The following is a 20,735-nucleotide window of genomic DNA, read 5'->3' as shown; positions in this document are numbered from 1 at the left end:
TACTTTCATTTCCTTACTTTTCTTTCCACAAACCTTTGTGGCAGTCACATATCTAAACTAAAAATTCAGGATGCTAAATCGAGACTAGTGGTAAACGAATTCCTCTCTTGCCTACAGGATAGGCAACTTGAAAGCAAAATTCTTACATCATGGTGAGTCACAACCCTGCACTGAAGAAGCTTCCTCTAACACAGGGAGGATAATTCAATCCTCATTGATTCAGGCTTCAGCATCCCTGCCTTGACTGCTAACAGACATGCATGTCATGAACGCAACTGCAGAATACTGAACTCAACAGGAATACAGAGTTTGAAACTGTATTTAACTCATTAATAACTGTTGCACAGAAATAGCCTGAAAACTCACATTTCTAATGGGGTTTTTTTAAGACTTCTTAGAAACATACTTGGAGCCCAGTTCCAACTAATTATAAACACAACGTATGCCTCTTATATAACCACTTCTAATTTAAATCTGATCAAAGTCTTTATATTGAATCACCTGCTTCATAACCCTGCAGCAGAAGTATTAATGTGGTCTTGTCTTGTAGTCATATATTTTATTGCAAATTCATAATATTCCTCTTCAATCTGTTAAGATCTGGTAGGAAATAATTGTTCCGGAAAAAGGATGATGATGATACACAAGGAAATAAGTTTAATGAACTGAAATTCATCAAAATTAAGTTGATGAAGTCTACTTTGTCAGAATTTGTAGTCACAGGGGCCTACTAAGACAACAAGAACATGTAATATTGCAAGATTGCCACATTACCACAGAAAGGAAGGGAAAGGAAAGCAAACTATTATGTATGAGCCAGAAGACTGCAAAACAAAAACGTGCAGGTTTCTTGGTGCACAAGAATTGTTGTTTCAAATTCTATTAATCATCCCACACATGGAGAGCAGTTACCAGGCAATGTGAAACACAACTCACAACCCTAAAACCTCAAGCTGAACTACAGGCTATATTCAATGTCAAAGTGAGACAACTGTACATTTAGAAGCATAGACCCTTCAGATCATTGAGTCCAACCATTAACCCAGCACTGCCAAGTCCAGCACTACACCATGTCTTTAAGTGCCCGGTCTACAAGTCCTTTAAACACCTCCAGGGACTCTGACTCTACCACTTCCTTGGGCAGCCTATTCCAGTGCTTGACAACCCTCAGTGAAGAAATTTTTCCCAACATCCAATCTAAACCTCCCTTGGTGCAACTTGAGGCCATTTCCTCTTGTCACATCACTCAATCCACACCTGGATACATCCTCCTTTCAGGTAATTGTAGAGAGCAATAAGGTGTCCCTCAAGCCTCTTTTTCTCCAGGCTTAAACAATCCCAGCTCCCTCAGCCACTCCTCACAGGATTTACTCTCTAGACCTTTCACCAGCTCTGCTGGCCTTCTCTGGACACATGCCAGCACATCAGTGTCCTTCTTGACTTAAGAGGCTCAGAGCAGGATTTGAGTTGTGGCCTCACCAGTGCTGAGTACAGAGGGACAATCACTTCCCTGGTCCTGCTGGTCACACTATTTCTGGTACAGGCCATGATGCCCTTGGCCTTCTTGGCCACCTGGGCACACTGCTGGCTCTTGTTCAGCCACTGTCAAAACAGCACCTCCAGGTCATTTTCCTCTAGGCAGTTTGCCAGCCACTCCTCAAGCCTGTAGCACTGCCTGGGGTTGTTGTGACCCAGGACTTGGCCTTGTTGAACCTCGTACCATTGGCCTCAGACCATTCCAACCTGTTCAGATGCCTCTGCAGACCTTCCTACCCTTCAGCAGACCAATACTCCAACCCAACTTGGTGTCACCTGCAAACTGACTGAGTGCACTTGATCCCCTCATCTAGATCATCAATGAAGATACTAAACAGGACTGGCCCCAATGCTGAGCCCCGAGAAACATCACTGGTGACCAGATAACAACAGGATGTAACTCCATTCACTACCACTCTCTGGGTCCAATCCAAGTCTCCTGGTATTCTAACAAAGGGGGAAAGCCTTGTGCAGAGATCAAAGAAAGGACCTCCATGCTCAGCAATTGTGCTAGGGTTATTCAGGAGAATAGCAACCAGAACAGTATGCCCTTTATCTTGAACTTCAATCAGGAAAAAAAAGTATGTTTGGGGTATAATGGATAACATATGAGTGGGGTATAAAATAAGCACTGATAACACTAATATTTTTACTGCCAGCACAGGACTGAAGATAAGACTCTTACATTTGGGAGATGAAAGTATTTCAGTTTTAATTATTATTGTTGAATCAACAACTGATGGCTTCTACAGATAATTTCCTACACACTTACTCTCCAATCTTCAGTATCCGTAGTGTACCCACAAGAAACTGTGGAAGATGCTTCTTAACACATCCTTGAAGAAACACTAGATATTGGTGACAATGAAATTTTACTTTCACAGGTTTCGAATTAGAGCTCAAACTGATGATAACAAGTACATATTAGCAACTTCATCAGAAAAAAAACCCCAATAATCTGATCCTTTTTGACAAGGGAGAGACAGCATGGGAATCTGGGAGGAGGTTCAAATCTTCCTTTGCTTTCTCTGGTCATTTCAATCCCTTTAGATGCAGTTTCAGTCCAACAGAAGCCTGTTGCTTTGTTTTTTTAAAAGCATGTTTTGTTTTCACTAAGATTGGTAAAATCATCTGTCTCACTTTGTGGTCATAGGATCACTGGAACTACTGGATTTTCTAAAGCACTAGGTGGTAAGGGGAGAAGAACAGGACAGTGGCAGTCATTAGTTAAACTGCATTAAATACACTTAACAGTTTGTAGTAGCACATGATTTAATTGTGCAGTTAATAGCTTTTCTAAATTGCAAAATGACTAAAAAGTTCAGAACCCTGGGAGAATAAAGTGATTAAAAACTGAGACAGACCACTAGCATTCCAGGCTAGGAATTGCAAATAGACTCTGTGCATTCCCCATCTACTATGATTTATTCACAGCAGAGGAGTATTTTAGTGTGAAAGAACATGCATTAATTCTTTCTTACATTATTTCAGACATACCGTTTAGGGACATCATAAAGTATTAACAGTTTAAATGAAGAAATTGACAGATAGCAAATTCCATTAGTGTGTTTTTAAAGTCCCTAGGTAAATGAGCTAACACTTAACTGAGATTTTGCTTGAAGTTATATCTAATATGGCATAAAAGTTGAGAATGTTACTTCCATTTAGGAAAGTGTTCACACATTATGTGAATGCTACAATTACCTCCAAACAGAGCTTCACACACCCATAGACTGAGTTCAAGTAAACCTTCAATGACATCCGAAGCATGACCTCATTATATTTGCCTACTTTACCAGTCTTAACTCCATCTTGCATTGAAAAACTGATTCAAATATTTGTATTCCTAGGTTAGGTATAACTGAAGTTATAGAACTTCAGTTTCTCTCCCTGGATTCATAAGGAAATACACTCACAGCTTCTTTTTTTAAGGCCTGCAGCAGAATATTTGGCAGGTAAGATTTTAGCTGTCTTCCAGAGCCCTCTATAATATTTCTAAGAACCGTTCTCAAGAGTTTGGATAAGATAGGTTTTGAAGGTAAGAAGAGTTTTGGGATTATTCACTAGTCAGCAAATCTGATCAAATACCAAAACCACCTTAGCCCACCAAGATCAGTAATCATTTGCTGTATCATGAACAGTATCCTTAAAGAAGGAAAACGGTACATAATGTAAAGAATAGTTTTCTACTTAAAACATTAATATCCGAGATAGATCTGAAATTTCCATATTGTGTGAGAACATGCCTAAATCCTTCCACACGCTTCACAGATGGGTTTCAGAATACCAAAATGGACCCGTCTTTGATCTATCAGAAAAAATCAGTAATTGCTAAAAATCTTTGATACCTAAGCTACACAAAGGAACTAAGACACCTACATAAGCTTGAGAATTCAACTGTGGCAGGTGAAATTTAACACTAAGGTACTTTCACTCACATTGTTCTTAGCTTAACTTCTAGCATATATAAAATATAAATCAAATTTCATTTGTAGTTTACTAATAATATTCTCATCTATACAATACCCTGTACAATTCCAGTGCAGATGTACATGTTTATTTCATTCTAAAAAAAGCCCCACAATTTCCCCATACAGTAGGAATATGCAAACTCATTTATTACATGAAATACCCTTTAAACTGCTCAATCCAGCCTTAGAGTGGCTTTTAAAAACTCACATAGCCAATAACATAGGTTTTAAACACAAACTCAAAAAGGTAATGAAATAAAACAATTAGTGAAAAACTAAAAAAAAAACCCAAAAACACACAAAAAAACAAACACAAAAACCCAAAAACAACAAACACAAAACATTCTATAGAAAGACGATATTCATAAAAGTTTTATACTACAGTTTTGAGACGAGGATTGCACAGGTGGAAATTTGGGGTTGAGGTCCACTGAACAATAAATTTTTCCCAATATATCACAATTACAGTAACATCTGTGCTAAGTAACTTCACAGCAAACTACAGCGAAAACTGAAGAAGTGCTCATTCTCATTGCTCTAAGAAGCAGCAATTAAAGTCTTGAACTGGTGTCTAAATATAGGGTCTAAGACTTAAATGTGCTGCAGTAATGAACATCTTTCCGCAGCAGCCCCAAAAGCCCAATTACTGTTGTAACAAAGTCTTGTGACACTTGCAGCTAGAATTAAAACAATCCATTATGAATTTTGGATCACTTTCATTTATTCGAAAGAGTTTCATTCTCCTCAAAATGGAAGTGAGGCATAAAATAACTTTCTTACCACAAAAAAAAAATCTTTCAGTAGTATGTGGAAAAGGCACGATAATGACAGTGCAAAGACAAACAGAGATGAAAAGCAAGGAAGAAAAAAACGTGTAGAGCATAAGAAGAGAGGAAGCAAGTACAAGGAAGAACAGGAAGGGATAAATTAAATATTGCAAAATAAAATTCAGAAGGAACAAAAGCGAAGGGATTAATTAAAGGAAAAATATACCATTTGCTTCTAGCTAAAAGTTTACAATTTTATTTCTCTCAAGTCCAAAAATTAAAGTGAATTTGAAACTTTTATTCAGATGTTTGGCTAAGTGCTTGAGCTGTTTTTCAGTTTTTTATGATAGTTAAGGTTTAACATCAGTTTAAACATCTGAAGAGGCAGTATAAGCCATCAATGTAGCAAGCGCATATGAACCAACTGCCAAGCAAGAGTATTCTTCCACAGGGCTGCAAAATGAACCACAAAGAAAACCAGTTAATTGTTAGTTACTGCAACCAAAAGAAGGGTACTACATGCTCTAGAATTAGTCACCACCCCTCAGGAGTTATAGACAATGTATGGAGGAACAGGGACCTCACAGATCTTCAGCCTGTACAGAACTGCAATCGTTCACAGTGCTCTTGCTTTTGTAGTGTTTCGAGTATACACTCTAGTTACAACAAACCATGTATACTTACTTCTTAAAGCAAATCACTTCCTTCTCTCTGGGAAAAAATGGACGCTTTTAATAAGTAAATACAAAGAGAACATTTCCCATATATGCAAACAGACTCATATATTTCTTTTTAATTTTCATGTAGCTTTAGGATTGCTTGCAGCTACCAAAATGTTTATCCAATATTTAAACAATATTTGGACTACAGTCCTAGCTCTAGACGTTAGTTAGGAGACTCAAATTTTCAAAACACAAAATTATCTGAAATCTTTGAAGAATGCTAACTGTACCTGTACTTAGATTGGCAGTCTGGAAGGTGGAAATTTGCTATCCTTACCCGACAGTGTGCCCTGCTCATCTAAACATCATCGATGGACATTAAATTCTTCTTTTTCTACTTCATTCTAATGCCTAAGTCAACAAATCTTAAAACATCTGTTGATTCACTTACAAGTGGTATTTTCACACTAACAACTGGTGGTATACTTATCCTCTTATCACCCTTTTATCATAAGGACATGTTGCTACAATTCAGGACTAAGTTACCCCAATCTTCTTGTCTGGCACTTTTCTAACCATGAACTGGAACAAATTCATGCTTACACTGTCAAAGAAATGACCGATCCAAATAGTTTGCTTTTTTTCATATTTACTGTTCCCAGTGGTCCTCTAGAGATCTGCCATAACCAATCAAGAATTCTATCTGATATTACAAACAGAAGTGTACAGGATCAGATTCAGGAGTCTAAAACTTTCTCAGAGCAGAGGTCTGACCTCCTACAGGTCTTTCTCAAACAGTGGAAAAATTAACAAAGGTTTATTTTTGTAAAGGAGCTAAGGAAGCTTATTTTGCAACTCTTCTAAATATCCAGAGAAAACCCTGGTACAACAATGAAAAGACCACACAAGTTGCTACACAGAGAGTAACACCCCAAAGAAAGATGCCCAGAACAGAATTCATGAATACTTTGGCATACAGGAAGGCCTCAAAGTAATCTAACACAGCATTCATTTCATATTGCTTACACACTTTTCTATGAGTAAGTAGCATTCAAATGGCCAAAATTAAAGCCAGAAACTGTGGTGGCTCATGGGGATCTACAACATCAGATATTTAAACTAAAAATTGCTAGTAGTTAGACAGTTAACATTTAGATTCCTATAAAAATATTTCCGTTTCCTTCCAATTAATTTTCATCTCTGTAAGTCAATAATTTAGACAGAGATAAAAACAATTTTAACAACTTAGTTGTAACAGATAGCTAGACTATCTCTTATCCTATATATAAATAATAAAAAGAACCTCATCTAGAGTCAAGAAGGCAAGACTACAGCACTGGATGGACTACATGGAAACTGCTGGTCAAATCTGCAGGGAAGCCATGTGTTGCTTCCTTAACTTGAGTAGATATAGATGTCCTAAAGAACTTACCTATACAGATTCTACTCACTGCTGCTATTCCACTGCAAGTCTGTCATTGGACTAACAGAAACCACAGCAATATACTTTGCTGCAAAGATACATGGCATTTTTATCTACAGACTGTACTTCTCTTATGCCAGCAGTTAGTGTCTAGAAGCCACAAAGCAAAGCAAAGCAAATGAGGAAAGTAATGTGCCTGAAATTCAACCCTCTCTTCAGTTTTTCTTCTGCTGTATCAATTCTTTTATCCAGACTTCCTTACAAACACTATCCCTAACACAAGGGAAGAGAGGGGGAAGATGGAGTAACGGTAGAAAACCAATAATGCTCCCTTTCAGTGACAGAAGAGGCTATTATACAGTGATCATGAAAATAGTCTCAGATTATATTCACAATGACCATAAAGTTTTGCTTAGAATTTCAAGTAATCAACTTCTCACAACCAACTTGAGGTAATTTTTTGTTATAAATCTATATCTTAAGATATTCTCACCTTATTAGGAAAAAAAACCCCTATAATTAACTATAGGAATAAACAAAACTGCTGTGACAGTAAAATAGCTAGCCAGTCCATTTTATGACCCAAATGCTTCACTAAATATCTTCAAATAAGTGCTTCTGATATTAAACATTAACCCCACTTCATGCATATCTAAAAGAACCTGGCCAGGGAGTACTGCACTCTCACAAAAAGGGAGCAGTAACTGAATCCATACTGCCCTGATTCAGATTGAGTATTCTAATAGGTGCATTAAGAATGGAAGAAATAAGCAGCATAACACATAAGTTCACTGTAAACTAGTTTTCCTAAATTTAATCTTTCGTTCATATCAGCCAAATCAGGGTTAAGTAAATCTACTGATGTATGTGGTTTTCTGGTGTCTGAAGAGGACAGCTTAGTGGAAGCTGAAGGTGAGATGAGTGCTTTTGATCTCTGGGAAAGAAAATTCTCTGGCCTCACAATCTTTTAGGGCAGTGGAAAAAAATAAAATAGAATAATCAGTGAAACCATCATCTGATATATCTACAAAGAAACTTCACTGAGGTCTACAATGGACTGTAGATGATTGTCAATTCAGTAATACATAACATACCATGATTAACTTTATCCTAAAAGATTGAATGCTTTTCTGAATGTTTCTTAAATATGTATCTATGTCTCCAAATTCATCTTCTTATTGTGGGACCGTATAATAAAACTTCTAGATCCTCTACTGAGAGTTGGAGAACAAAAGAAGGGAAAGGTATATTCAGGCTGATTCATTATTAAGTGAATGATACACATAAAAAATATTTTTAAAATATTTTAGCTAGTTTCATTTTTACTACTTTGTCTGGGTAACCTAGTTAATAGGAGGCTATTACCCTGAATACACCTTTCCATTCTGTTCTCAGCCTCTCAGCAGAGGATTTAGAAGTTTTATTAAGCTCTCCTGCAGTAAACCAGAAGAACTGATTCAGGATGCTCATTACACTGTTAACAAGTTCTACAACAGTTAAGGATAGACAGTATTTCCTATGTGCTGTGCTTGAAGCTTTATTGTTCACAATTACAGTTCACTCAATGTGCACCCCAAAACGGGGAACAACAACAACAACAAAATATTTAAAGCAGTATTAGACACTGCTGAGCTGACTTAAGTAGCCATCAGACACTGAATTGTATCACACATAACCATGACCTTTATGGAATACACTAAGAATTCCTCACTAAAAGATACTAAGAAAATACCGCAAGAGCAGGAAACATTTTAAAGCATTTAACAAAAGACAAGAGATCACAGAACAGCTGAAGTCAGAAGGGACCTCAACATTTTGTCAGAGCTATCAATCAAAATAAATATTTTCCATCTGTTTCTTCCTGTAATTCACTGAGAGCTGGGCTCCTTTTCACAATTCATGGTTTAGGGCATATACACATTCAAATACTTCAGGCTGAATTCCTCCTTCCCTCCCTCCCACGCCATCAGTTATTCTTAGTAAATTCTGAGCACTTTAAATTGAGCAATACTTCTATAATTAATCCTAAAAATGTAAGCTTCTCAGAAGTCCTTATCAGCAACTTTGTTATAACGGAAGCCCATGATCAATATGAATTCACCATTTTTTTCCGATCTTAATCGAACATCAAGAGAGTTTATTTATGTAATGTTCAATTGTCCGAAATGAAGCTGAGCAGCCCTGAGAGTCACTGGTTTTTTTGCAAGACTACACTTCCCAGCTCCATTTCGCTCTATACAAAGACTGTCAGCACTTCTGACCAAGTCAGCTGCTTTTAGAAGACACCCCTCCTCCCAGATGGGACATGCACTTGGTGTTAAATTTACGCATCAGGACAGCTGAAGCAGCCTACCTCCTGCTATCCTTACCTTGCAGAAACAAGGATGGCTGAACAGCCCAAAAATCAGTTTTCTGAGCTGCTAGACTGCAACTCAGTGTATTCATTGAAACCAACAACAACTTTATTTTAGAATAAGCTGCAAGCTGTTATCAGTCAGGAGATGTTTGCAAACAACTTGGCAGTCCCAACAACTTCTGCAACAAGAGCAGGGCAAAATATTTATGCTGGAATTCATCACAGTTTTATCTGCTATCATGTATGCTGTTTCCCAACAAACTTGAAATTGTTTTTGCTGGTTCTAGTCCCAAGCAGGTATTCCCAATATGAGTGCCATGCTCTCATTCCAGTTAACACATGTTAAAGAAAAAAAGGTTATTCTGAAACTGTATTCACATGTAACTACTTTAAAACAAATAGCATAAACCAAGGATATTCTTTCTCACAGCATTTACAACTGGAATTAAAAATTATACCCTTCAAAGAAGCTAAAAATAGGAATATAAAACTAAGTATTCTTGGTTAATGGGTAATTTGATTAAAGTTTTGTAACAACTTTAGGCATATCGCTTAAAAAAACATCTTTCTCCATAACTGGTATGTATTCCAAATTTTTCCTTAGATTTCAAAACGCAAAAGAAATCAATTCAAACCATTACACCATTACTTGCTAGGAATTAGCTCAATTTGAACAAAAGCAACATATGTTTCTCAAAAAGTAAGGTAAATTTTACTGAATAAAAATGCAAATATGCATTTTAGCAGCCTCGAATTTATTAATCTGATAGGTTTAATTTCCATTTTCCTGTATCAGCTTTATTTATAAAGTGTCGTGCCCTATAAATATGCTGTTATTTTCTATAGTCAAGCACCCTCTTAACAAATCTTCTCATTAATATGTAAATTTAAAGTCAATCGGTCTTCTCCCTGACAGCGCCATGAATTCCTAGTGCACTGTATAATCGGCTTTGACTTGGCATCCACTATTTATCATCAAAGATGTCAGTTAGAAAAACTATGGAAAATGCACTGCAATTGATATGACTGCAATCTACTTTGTCAACACTTAATTGTTCCTCAAATCATACATTTACATATAAACAGCCTAAATACTGATCCATAATGATGCAAATAAACTAAATTAAAAATCTCTTCTACTGCAAAAGATGGCCTGTTGTATGATGAGTTCATTTAAGAACCTATTGACAAAGGCACGCATTCCAACTAGCACCACAAAAAAAAAAAATCTGTTAATTTAACTCCTGAGGAGGTAGACAAACTAAATTTTACATCGAAGCTTTTGAAAGTGGAAACAAAGTGTTATTAATACTATTCTACTAATGACTAATTTTAGGTTGACGCTGTCAGTATTGTCACACAAACCTTTCACAATCCTAGAGCACAGGCCACAGCAACAACTGTCATCCATCCAGTTTCAGCGAAAAAAGTACATTAGAGCCTTAAAGAAGGAAAATCCCATTAAGATGTCCAACCTCTCAGTCCAAGACAGAAGTTCATCCTCCTCTTCTAACCTTCCTTTGTCCAGTCACAGACTAAAACTGGCTGAAACAAATTGTGGAACTGTAGCTTTAGGCAAAGCAGATTAACAGTTTTGATTCTTTCTAAATGTCGGAGGGAAGAATGAAAGTTGCCTTCTTCCAATAAGGAACATGCAGTAAACACTCTGCTTCAAGGACATTAGGAAAACATATAACCTAAATCTCTCATAATCTAAAAATACTTTCCTTACTTTAAGCAATTTTCTGGAAAAATGTGTTCTTATAAACAATGTCATTTTCATCAGAAACAAAAAAGAGTGTTTCAGAATCTAACTAGTAGTGCAGAAGTATGATTCTACTCCAAACATTTTTGTTGTTTGTTATAATCCCTGCTTATTTAAGAAGTGAATATAACCGTAAACTAAATCAGGCTGAAATTAACTGTTTGTCCAAATACAACTCCTTATGATTATTTTCACATAACAAATTATACATATATTAACACAGAATGCTACGGCATTTCAGTCTTGATTCTCAGGCAAATGGTATTAAAAGACAGTTTGAATGAATTCAGTGATAGTTGGTGTCATTCCCTACTCCAATGCTGAAAAAAGAAATCTTTAAAAATTGTTAATATGCTAATTACAAACCACAATAATCTGCACTGAAATGTACATCTTTAAACATGAATGGTTTTCAAATTAAATGGTAAAACTTAACATTAGTAATATCCCCAAGCCTGTAATAAACGCAAACAACTAGAACTGTGGAGCAATTTTATACAGTTCTTTCCAGAAGTACTCTGTCTTTTAATTTAAATTGTTATCCAGAGTTAAATCCCTATTGAAACAATAGCATCAATTTCTTGAGCTGTGCCCTTTTCAGTTGTAAGAAGTGACAGGATTTGTATTTTGAATATCTCCTTTTATAAATGCTAAAGAGTATACTCATATTCACATTGTTAAAATGAAAATACAATGGTTTTTGTATTTCACATTTCAAATACTTATATTGAAGTCTCCACACAGTGCCTCAGCACATTAGCAAAGCCTAGACAAGTAGGGTGATGTTTCTCATGCTGTGATACTGGGTATTCATATCTAAAATGCAAGTAGATTCTACCCAGTGTCAGGACAGAATGATAAAACTTACTTGTTCTCACTCACGTAAAAGCGAAGAGCCACGTGGCTCAAAGAACCACAGAAAAAGGAGTCTCTCTGCTCCCCATGGGATGTGCCATGGGTAAAGCAAAAAAGGTTATAGCTTGGAAGGAGAATTCTCACGCTCTGAAGAAGGGTGGATGATTTGCGTTAGTGAAGTCTTAGAGAGCTGACTCACATATTTGGTTGGCATTAAGTCCCTATAGAAATTCATCTTAAAAGACTAAGTACATCCAACAATGGAAATAATTCAGAATGTAGGCTCACAATACTATTTTTAAAAGTCATAAGCTTACCTTCCACGGGCTTATGAACTGCGTACGTGCATATCGAGTTAACATGTGAATTATAACAACTTGACCCCACTCTTCCACATCAACCAACAAGTTGCAGAGCTTTCGGTAGTTCTTGTGAATCAGATCTATTCTATCTGGACACACTTCCTCAAATGCCATCACAACACTCCCAGCTACCAGCTAGAAAACAAAATATAAACCAGAAGGTCAGTACTCCCTCTACAATTCATCCACAATTGAGAATCAGAATTAATACTAGCAATTCTCAGCAATTTTGAATTATTTCTATTCAGCAAAAACAAACAAAACAACAACAATAAAAAATAAGTCCATAGAAATGGTATCTTACTCAAAATAGAATTGGAGTAATATTATTAGAACAGAGAAAACACTTGCTGTTTCTATTACTCACATAAATCCTACTTCCCAGCCCTGAAGACATAGCAATGTAGGCATAATTATTTTTTTTTTCAGTTTTAGCGTCCAAATAAATTATCAGAGAACTTGCAATTAACTCAGAAGTAACAGGAAACAACAAGAAGTAAAACACAGCAATATGCCCAATAACATTTATTGGGATTCTCTTATCAACACTGGCCTGATCAAAAGAAAGAGGAGCTGGGGCAAGTTCCCTGTCATTACCAGAATCCTAACTTCTCTCTCAATACAGAAAAATTAACTGTCATAGGAAATTTTATATTTAGTTTTATGAATACACTCTGCAAAAAAAAAAAAAAGGCACAAAAATCAGTAATACAATAAAGAGATATATTAATACCTTTCGTCAAAGAACACAAACATAATTTCTGCATGTTGTTCAGCACTTCCCTACCAATTACAAAATTGCAGGAATGGATCATTTATGCCCTGTCATGTTCTCACACAATTTTTTGCCTCCATAAGAAATAAATCTTTATTTATACACAAAGATTCTCATGCTGACTATGATTGTAAAATAGCTTTGTTTTTATGAGAAAATTAAATAGGTGATCAACATGCTAACACCTTGGGGATTACTGAAACCTTCTGCCAGGGTATTTTCTTTTAAAATAAAGGAAGGAAACACATATTGGAATTCCAGTTAAAATTCTGTCAGCAGGTTAATCAAACTGTGAGAAAAGCTCAAAAGCTGACCATGCCTTATAAGGGCATATCATTGTATGCCTGGAACTACTATTCTTTCTCTTCTAATTGCTTTAATTAAGATTTGCTTTGTGTCAGAGTACATGTTAAGTCAAATAACTAAAATGATGAGACTTTATATGAAGCAGCTGATATGTATGCAGTTAGCATGCATGCAGTATAGCCTTCTGGCAGCAAATTAATGTCATATTCTATCTGAGCACTAGGGATCTGCATTTCAACCTCTAAAATTTCCCCAATGACTTAAAGTAAGCAATTAAATAGAAGTGCAGTTTATTGAAATGGTACTTTTTGGGAAATATTAAATACAATGATATTCATATGTTACATTTTTCTCCTTGCATTTGGCTGACATGTGGTTTATTAGTATGCGCCCAACATTACAATTGAAAGAAAACAGCTCAGAATATAGTCTTGCTATTATGCTAAACCAGTCTCAGGCTCTGTGGGGATTTTATGAATTACCAATAAGAATAAACGTGAAGTTGCATTTATTGTCTCCAGCCTCATCCACATACTGGTACCTGCTGGTACCAGCAAGTATGCAACTCATTCCAGGGAGCAAAATTTGATTATTTGATAGAGCTAAATACACTTTACATCTAAAATAATTTGCTACTTTTTGCTGTATCACAAAAACAAAAGCTCTTTTTTATATGCTGTTGTACTAAACTTTCTTCACAACAACGTGCTGCAGTAAGCTATTCTGTAATTAAAAACTGCTGCGAGTTGATGCTTACATAGGGATTCAAAACTCAGCAGAAGGCAGTGATTAATCCCAGGCAAATCACTATCAGTCCTGAGTAGGTATTCAATTAGGCCATAGAAGCTGAGTATGGAAGACTGAAAAGGTGGGAAATCTCTTTATCAGGATGTGGAACTCTGAACTGCAGTTGAGGCCAACTTGCAGAGGATGGTGTGATAGACCTGGAGCTTTAGAAGAGAGGGATGATATTTTTGGACCACACAGAGAGACTTTTTGTAGGTCACTGTCCCATCTCAGGGGTGAAGGAGACTGACACACAGATCAGTTTATGACTACAAGAATAGTCACAATCTAATATATAAATATATAAATACCCTTTTAGGTTCATACATGAAGGACAACACAGATGTCCTTCGTGGTATCATGGTAATCGTGGAGTGGATACACTTGCCTTTTACTGCTAGTAAGACAGTACACACATTTTGCTGTATTTCTCCTTCATTTGGATGTGATTTAGTTTGAAAGCTGACATAAAATACACATAACACTAGCTCAGATCATTTAAAACTGAAAATACATCCTATAAACATTTCTGGCTTTTTAAAAGCTCAGTTACTGTGAGTAAAACACAATAATTTAATGCAAAGAAAGAGTCAAACTGAAATACAAGAATTCTAAATAATTACTTATTTCAAGTCACATCAGTCACCCACTCAAGTTTACAACGAGAATGCTGTCAGTTGTGAAAACTGACAAAGATATTAAAAGATATTAAAAGTTATTAATAAAAAATTGAACATATGCTATGAAATGCAAGAGGTGCACTGGACAAACAAGCATGTTATTCCTGTGGCAGATTTACAAGTTAATACAGGAATTGCCATTCATTCATGACACTATTTAAGATCATGCCTCTCTCTCCACTATTGCATCTTCTAAAATTAGGCTTTTCATTTGAAAGGGGGAAAAAAAATTAAGAATGTGACAGATTGAAAATGCACTAGTGACAAGAAGATTTCTCTGAGAAGATTTCTTAATGGTGTCTTAAGAAGAGATTATTTTTTAGTTGACACTCTTTCCCCTATAGTTTGATCCTACTATATATCTAAACATCAGTGGAACAGCTAATAATCTTGTTTATTAAATGCTCAACATTCCATAAAAATATTTAGAATTAAAACAAAATGATTCAATCAGAATATAAAACCAAAAAATATCAGTTTCTAAAAAACAGTCAGTTAATTTCCATCTCACTGTGTCAATAGTAGCTTTTTGTATAAGGAGAAAATATAAATCACTCCAACAAAACTAGCAATGAGCTCATCAAATTCAAATGCTGCTTTCCATTTATGTATTTTTTATATTAAAGCAATAAACATGGTTCATTTGTCTTTTACTGGATGCCACATTTTTCTGTGCTGTTGCTATGAACTTCAGCCATTAGCTGTGCTCCAAGGTAAACTATATGAACCATCAACAAAAGTGACACCCAATCTATGGAGTTCATATTTTCTCCAGATTATCTATGCTAGTTGACAAGTTGGTAATGAAAAAAATCACACTAAGCAAATGGTTCCTCTAATAACAATAAATTTTCTATAAAATTATGAAGGGTACAAAATGTTTCCTTGCATCTATTTTGTCATGAATTCTAATTAACGCTGCAAAAACCTGAGAGTGCTGGGTCATCACAAGAAGTGCATCGAGGTTTGATTGATAATACAGTGCAAGTTGGCCCATGCTGCCAAGATTCTTCTCTCTTAAATTAATGGCCACCCCACCTGCCCTAATCATACAGCCCAAATGATATTCCCCTTCTTATTTCAATTTTCTGGAGGCAAGGAAACTGGAAAAGATCAGTCATTTATCTTCTAATAGCTGGATAATAGATCTATCACAATAAAACATCTGCATGAACTCAGTAATTTTTTTCCACAAAAGTGAAGCATTTACCAACATTAAATCAATAAGTTAAGAAAATATTGTTTTACACTACACCTTTGGGTTCTAAACTGAAATATTACATTATTAACTGAAGCCTACTGTTAAAAAGAAGAGAGCCCAGCTTTCTTTCCCCATTATCCCTAAATGTAGTACTTTAGATTAAAAGACCGAGACCTTCATTGCAAAGCTATCACCAATTCCTAGGATCATTTTTTTAATCAAAGGAATCTCACTTGGAAAGAATCTGCACTTCATCTAGTAACCACACAGTCTGCAAAAGAAATCTAAATACTCATCTATTTGCATAAGGTCTTTTCACCCCCCAGAGTTAATACTAAGTTGTATCTGTTATAAAGTAAATTATCACACCAGAACAGAAAAATAAATTGGTTATAATGGAGGTATATAGCCAAACAAAATAAAAACAGATCAAAGCTACAGATGGAAACCTGAAATAAATTTGGGCATTTTTAATACACCCATCATCCATACAACTACATTCTAACTACAGTTCTACATTCTGCCTTTTATCTTTAGATGCAGTTTTTGATACACTTTGGGATACTTCAATTTGGATGGAGGAATGTAAGTCACAAGTTCTTTTTGCTTTACAGGTTTGGATAACAGACATGATTCCTTTTCAATACCAACACGGATTTTTCTTTTAAATGTTTCTTTTAACTGCTGTAACTCAGATATCATCAATGAACTTGATTTTTATTGTTGTTTATACAATCAGAGCAGCGCAGGCTGTTAACTACAGTCCCTCACAGTATGCCAAAAGCAACTTAAGCAACAAATCTTGCCTTAAATCCTACGCATCAAAAGATTATCAGGCTTGGTAAGTGAATGGAAAAAATAGATTTAGAGTGAAGCAATACAGAATTGATTGAAAGAAAAGGGAACTAGTTTCCTCTAAACCAGCCAGTTATACTTTCACACATGACTACATGACTAGCCATATTCCTTTCACAGAAAATCATTTTAGGATAAAATACACATGGTCTTATCTTCCCTTCTACATAAAATCAATCCAGCTGCTCAATTATCAAGAATTACTAGAAAAATAAAAGGAGTAGGTATTCATGCTCTTGTACCTGCTTATTAAAACCTGAGATAAAGCAAGGGTAAAAACATAACTATGAGTTACAAGTCTCAATAATAAAAAGACATACAAACACATTTAAAATTTAAATATACTTGCACAAAATCACAGACTTGTTGGTAGACTCTTAATGCCCAGTTAATATACCCTTGAGAGTATGTTAAAAATGGCTTGCACTTGATAATTTTGCATTTTAGATTAACTAAGAGCTTGGCTTTTAATTGAATCTTTGTGTTAAGACATTCAAGGAGTAGAGTGATCTTTCCTTTGTCTCATCAGAAATTTTAATGAAGTGCTGATTTAAGGTTAGATCTCATCTCATTTTAAGTTCTGCTTACCTCAGCTTATATGAAAATTTACTACTGATTGAGACTTAAAAAAAATGAACACATACCATCTGATAAAAGGGTTTAATTTTACTGTAGTAAAATTCCCATACAGATAGTTTATTGCTATTTCAAATGTAAAATGAGTCTTACTAATTTAAATACATTGTGTCTTTTTTGTGCAACAAAAACTGCATTAATAACACACAATAGCATGTTCCAGTTTTCAGAAATTTAGAGGCATCTATATTTATTAGCTATTCTATCCTTCATTAACATCAGGATTATGCCGGGAAGTTTCAAAAACCCTGCTTTAGGTGAAATAGTTACAGAAAATAAACAAATTTTGAGTAAAAATTTACTTCTCTTTAGAGCACAGTCTCAAATATCACTTGAACAATATTCAACACTTATATACATTGTTATTGCTACTAATTACATTCTCCCTCCAAACATGTCTAAAACAAATAGATTTAGAATAACAAAAGAAAATATGGTGGATTTTCTTTGATTCCATTGTTAATATACAATGTATTATGGCTTGTCTGAGGATTATCAGACCTTAAGTACAAGAAATACCAAAAATAACCTGACATTTCCATTAAGTGAAAAAAAGGTGGAGAACCATTGATATTCAACAATTCCTGAAGTCACCAAGATTCTCCCACTCTGGTGAACAAACTGATTTGCTGATACTAGATTAGAGCTATCAAGAGATGACAACTAATGTTCATGTAAGGGAACAGCTTCTGTGCATTTTAATGGAAGGAATCCAAAGATTAGTGTCAATTAAACACTTGCAGTTCCAGTTCCACATTATCATCCTATGAATTTCAGGCATTTTGATTGTCAAACAGGCATTAATCAAATGCAGGCACTTTATGAGGCTACGACCAAAAGCTGCTCTTCTACAGTTCAATCCCATTTATAGCCTTTCTGTGGCAACAAACCAGACTTCACTTTCGTAAGCAAGGCTGCAAAATAAAAAAAGCTTTTGTCTTTTTACGTATGTAGAAGAAGCTTCTTCTTTTACGCTAAATGTATGAAGTTCAGCTTCCCTGAGAGAATACAAAAAGGTGAGTCAAATTAACACAAATTTCCCAGGAGTAGCCTCATTAAGACCTAGAAAGTTGCCAACTTAAGGCTACATAGGTACAAACCTGTACTTAAGGACCACCACCCATAAGCAGCTGCATCTCCTCCAATTTTAAAAGCTAAAACTAGCTACAAGTGGCACTCTGATTTCCCCACTGTGAATAAACTGCTGTCTTCCAATTAGGGGCAATGAAAAAGCTCATTCAGATAGGAGTTACCTGCTAATGAAACACTTGTGCCCTATGCACTTTCTGGTAGTAAACATGGGGGCTTTCTGGGAACATTCAGTGGTACGTGATAAAAGATAACTTCTTAAGGTAAAACTTTTCCATGCTACAGTATTCCTCCCAAAGCTATTAAGGACTGATCCACTTTAGACCACCACAAGCTGTGGAGTTTGTGACAAAAAGAACACACATTAATACTTGGTTTTGATTCAGAGAGTCTTGAAGAAAGATTTGTACGGTTTCTTTTCGGAATAATTACTCTTCATATCACTTCCCAAAAAAGTAAAACTTCTGAAGCTGAGACGTGTCAGTCCAGACTGGAATCAGGTCTTGCTAGGGAATAGACTAAGAGGGATCAGAGGGAGGAAAAGGTTCCAGCAGTTAACCATGTCATGTCTCCAAACAGGTCCAGAAGACATGATTCTAGTCCATCATTCTTAGCCTCTTGAATGTGCCAACAAAATAGCATAATTTTGACTACTGCTTCAGCTGGTATCTTCACAAATGCAGTGTCCATTATTCAGCGTCACAGAGGCACTAGAATTATGGCACATATTAAGCAATGAGCATTGATGTCCTTATAAGTGACTCCAAATGCAAGGAAAAAGAAGATCCAAACCTAGTCTATACTTTTTTCCTCTAACATTTTGTTAAAGTAAATGTGTAAATGACTAGTTGTTGACTTGCCACTTACCATATGCAATAAGGACTAGGAAACAGAGTGAAGACTCAGGGATTTTATTTTCTTGATGGTTTTTTAGTCCTTTATGCCTCCATAGGTAAAAACAATCTAATCTCACACTCACAGTTTGCATACACACCACGAGTTTGAGCCACAACAAGAAAATACAAAAAGAACCACTGCAGGGACAACATCACAGAAGCACAAAGGCCTCTGACAAGTAAGTACAGGTCAAGTAGAGATGCAAACAGGAGACATAACTAACTGATTTACAGTCTGCTGAGCCATTAAGCTCTAACACACTCCTTCACTAACCCTTCAGTGGAAGTTGCAAGATGTCTTTTAGAGAACAGCACCATTTATGTCCTGAACACCTTGACTGTGCTAGAACAATGGAGGATACAGTGATATGTGTTACAAAAACACTTGGCAAATTGGAGGTGAAGCAACACAACATCTGGTACCCTAGCAATACTTTCCTTTAGTCAAAAAGCATTACATTCATTAAATTAGTAACCTGCACACAATGAACAAGAGAATGTTTTAATTTACAATTCTGGTTTCTAGTAGAAATCTAACTTTGATTCCTTGCTCCATTATCTTTCCAGGTTATACGTGGGAAACTTACTTGCAGAATAAAAGAAAATAAAGTGTAAGACCATTGTGAGACATCTAGGAGCTCATACGGAAAATCTGTACCTATATAGGGCAGGTAAAATACAACAGGAGTGTTAAATTTACAGAAATTTTGCCAGAACATCTCTTATTTACCAGACTGGAAGTGAAGATATTTGAAAGAACAAACAAGTGCACAGCAAGTGTAATTTTTTAATAACTGTACACAGTACAAAAGAGATGGATGTCAATGAGCGTAATGTGCATTATACAGAAGTAATTTATTCTTACTAACACTATTCTTACTAAACTAACTGAAATTACCAAGCTAATGTCCCAATGAAAAAGTAGATATGAAAATTTACACATAAAGATTTGTACATTGATTCATATAATATAACTTTAATTTTCAAAATAAAGTTTAAAGAAGCATACATAAAAACATGCTAACAAAAACAGATTAATTAAAAGACTCATGATGCAAAGAGACGGTCACTATTACAGTCATACTGTAATGCATAAATACACAATGACACTTCTATCTGAAAACATATAAAATCACATCAGCAAGGGTTAAGAAAGCATATTACATGCTACTAAATGACAGGCTCCAGAGTAAACTCCTTAAAAATATAAGCATGTGTAATAGAAAACTGTTTCTTACCGTACTTCTATCCTTCAAAAGCTTTTCTATCACTTCAATCAACATTTCCTTTTGCTCTGGATCAAGACTAGAAAGA

At 35.6% G+C, this 20,735-nt stretch overlaps 1 protein-coding gene across 6 annotated transcripts in view; it reads right to left on the bottom strand.

The window, feature by feature from the left end:
- AP3B1 (adaptor related protein complex 3 subunit beta 1) overlaps nt 1-20,735 on the bottom strand; it is a 149,203-nt gene that overhangs the window by 98,503 nt on the left and 29,965 nt on the right. For all 6 annotated transcript variants that reach the window (XM_064642434.1, XM_064642435.1, XM_064642437.1 and 3 more), the window contains exons 6-7: nt 20,660-20,726; nt 12,153-12,332 (exon numbers count right to left, since the gene is read on the bottom strand). In XM_064642434.1, the coding sequence (XP_064498504.1) occupies nt 12,153-12,332; nt 20,660-20,726 (247 nt within the window). The remainder of the gene's footprint in view (nt 1-12,152; nt 12,333-20,659; nt 20,727-20,735) is intronic.

The sequence above is a fragment of the Pseudopipra pipra genome, chromosome Z (genome assembly GCF_036250125.1).
Source record: "Pseudopipra pipra isolate bDixPip1 chromosome Z, bDixPip1.hap1, whole genome shotgun sequence".
Classification (NCBI taxonomy): Eukaryota; Metazoa; Chordata; class Aves; order Passeriformes; family Pipridae; genus Pseudopipra; species Pseudopipra pipra.
The sequence above is the reverse complement of the archived record's forward strand: the minus strand, read 5'-3'. Positions and strand labels throughout refer to the sequence as shown.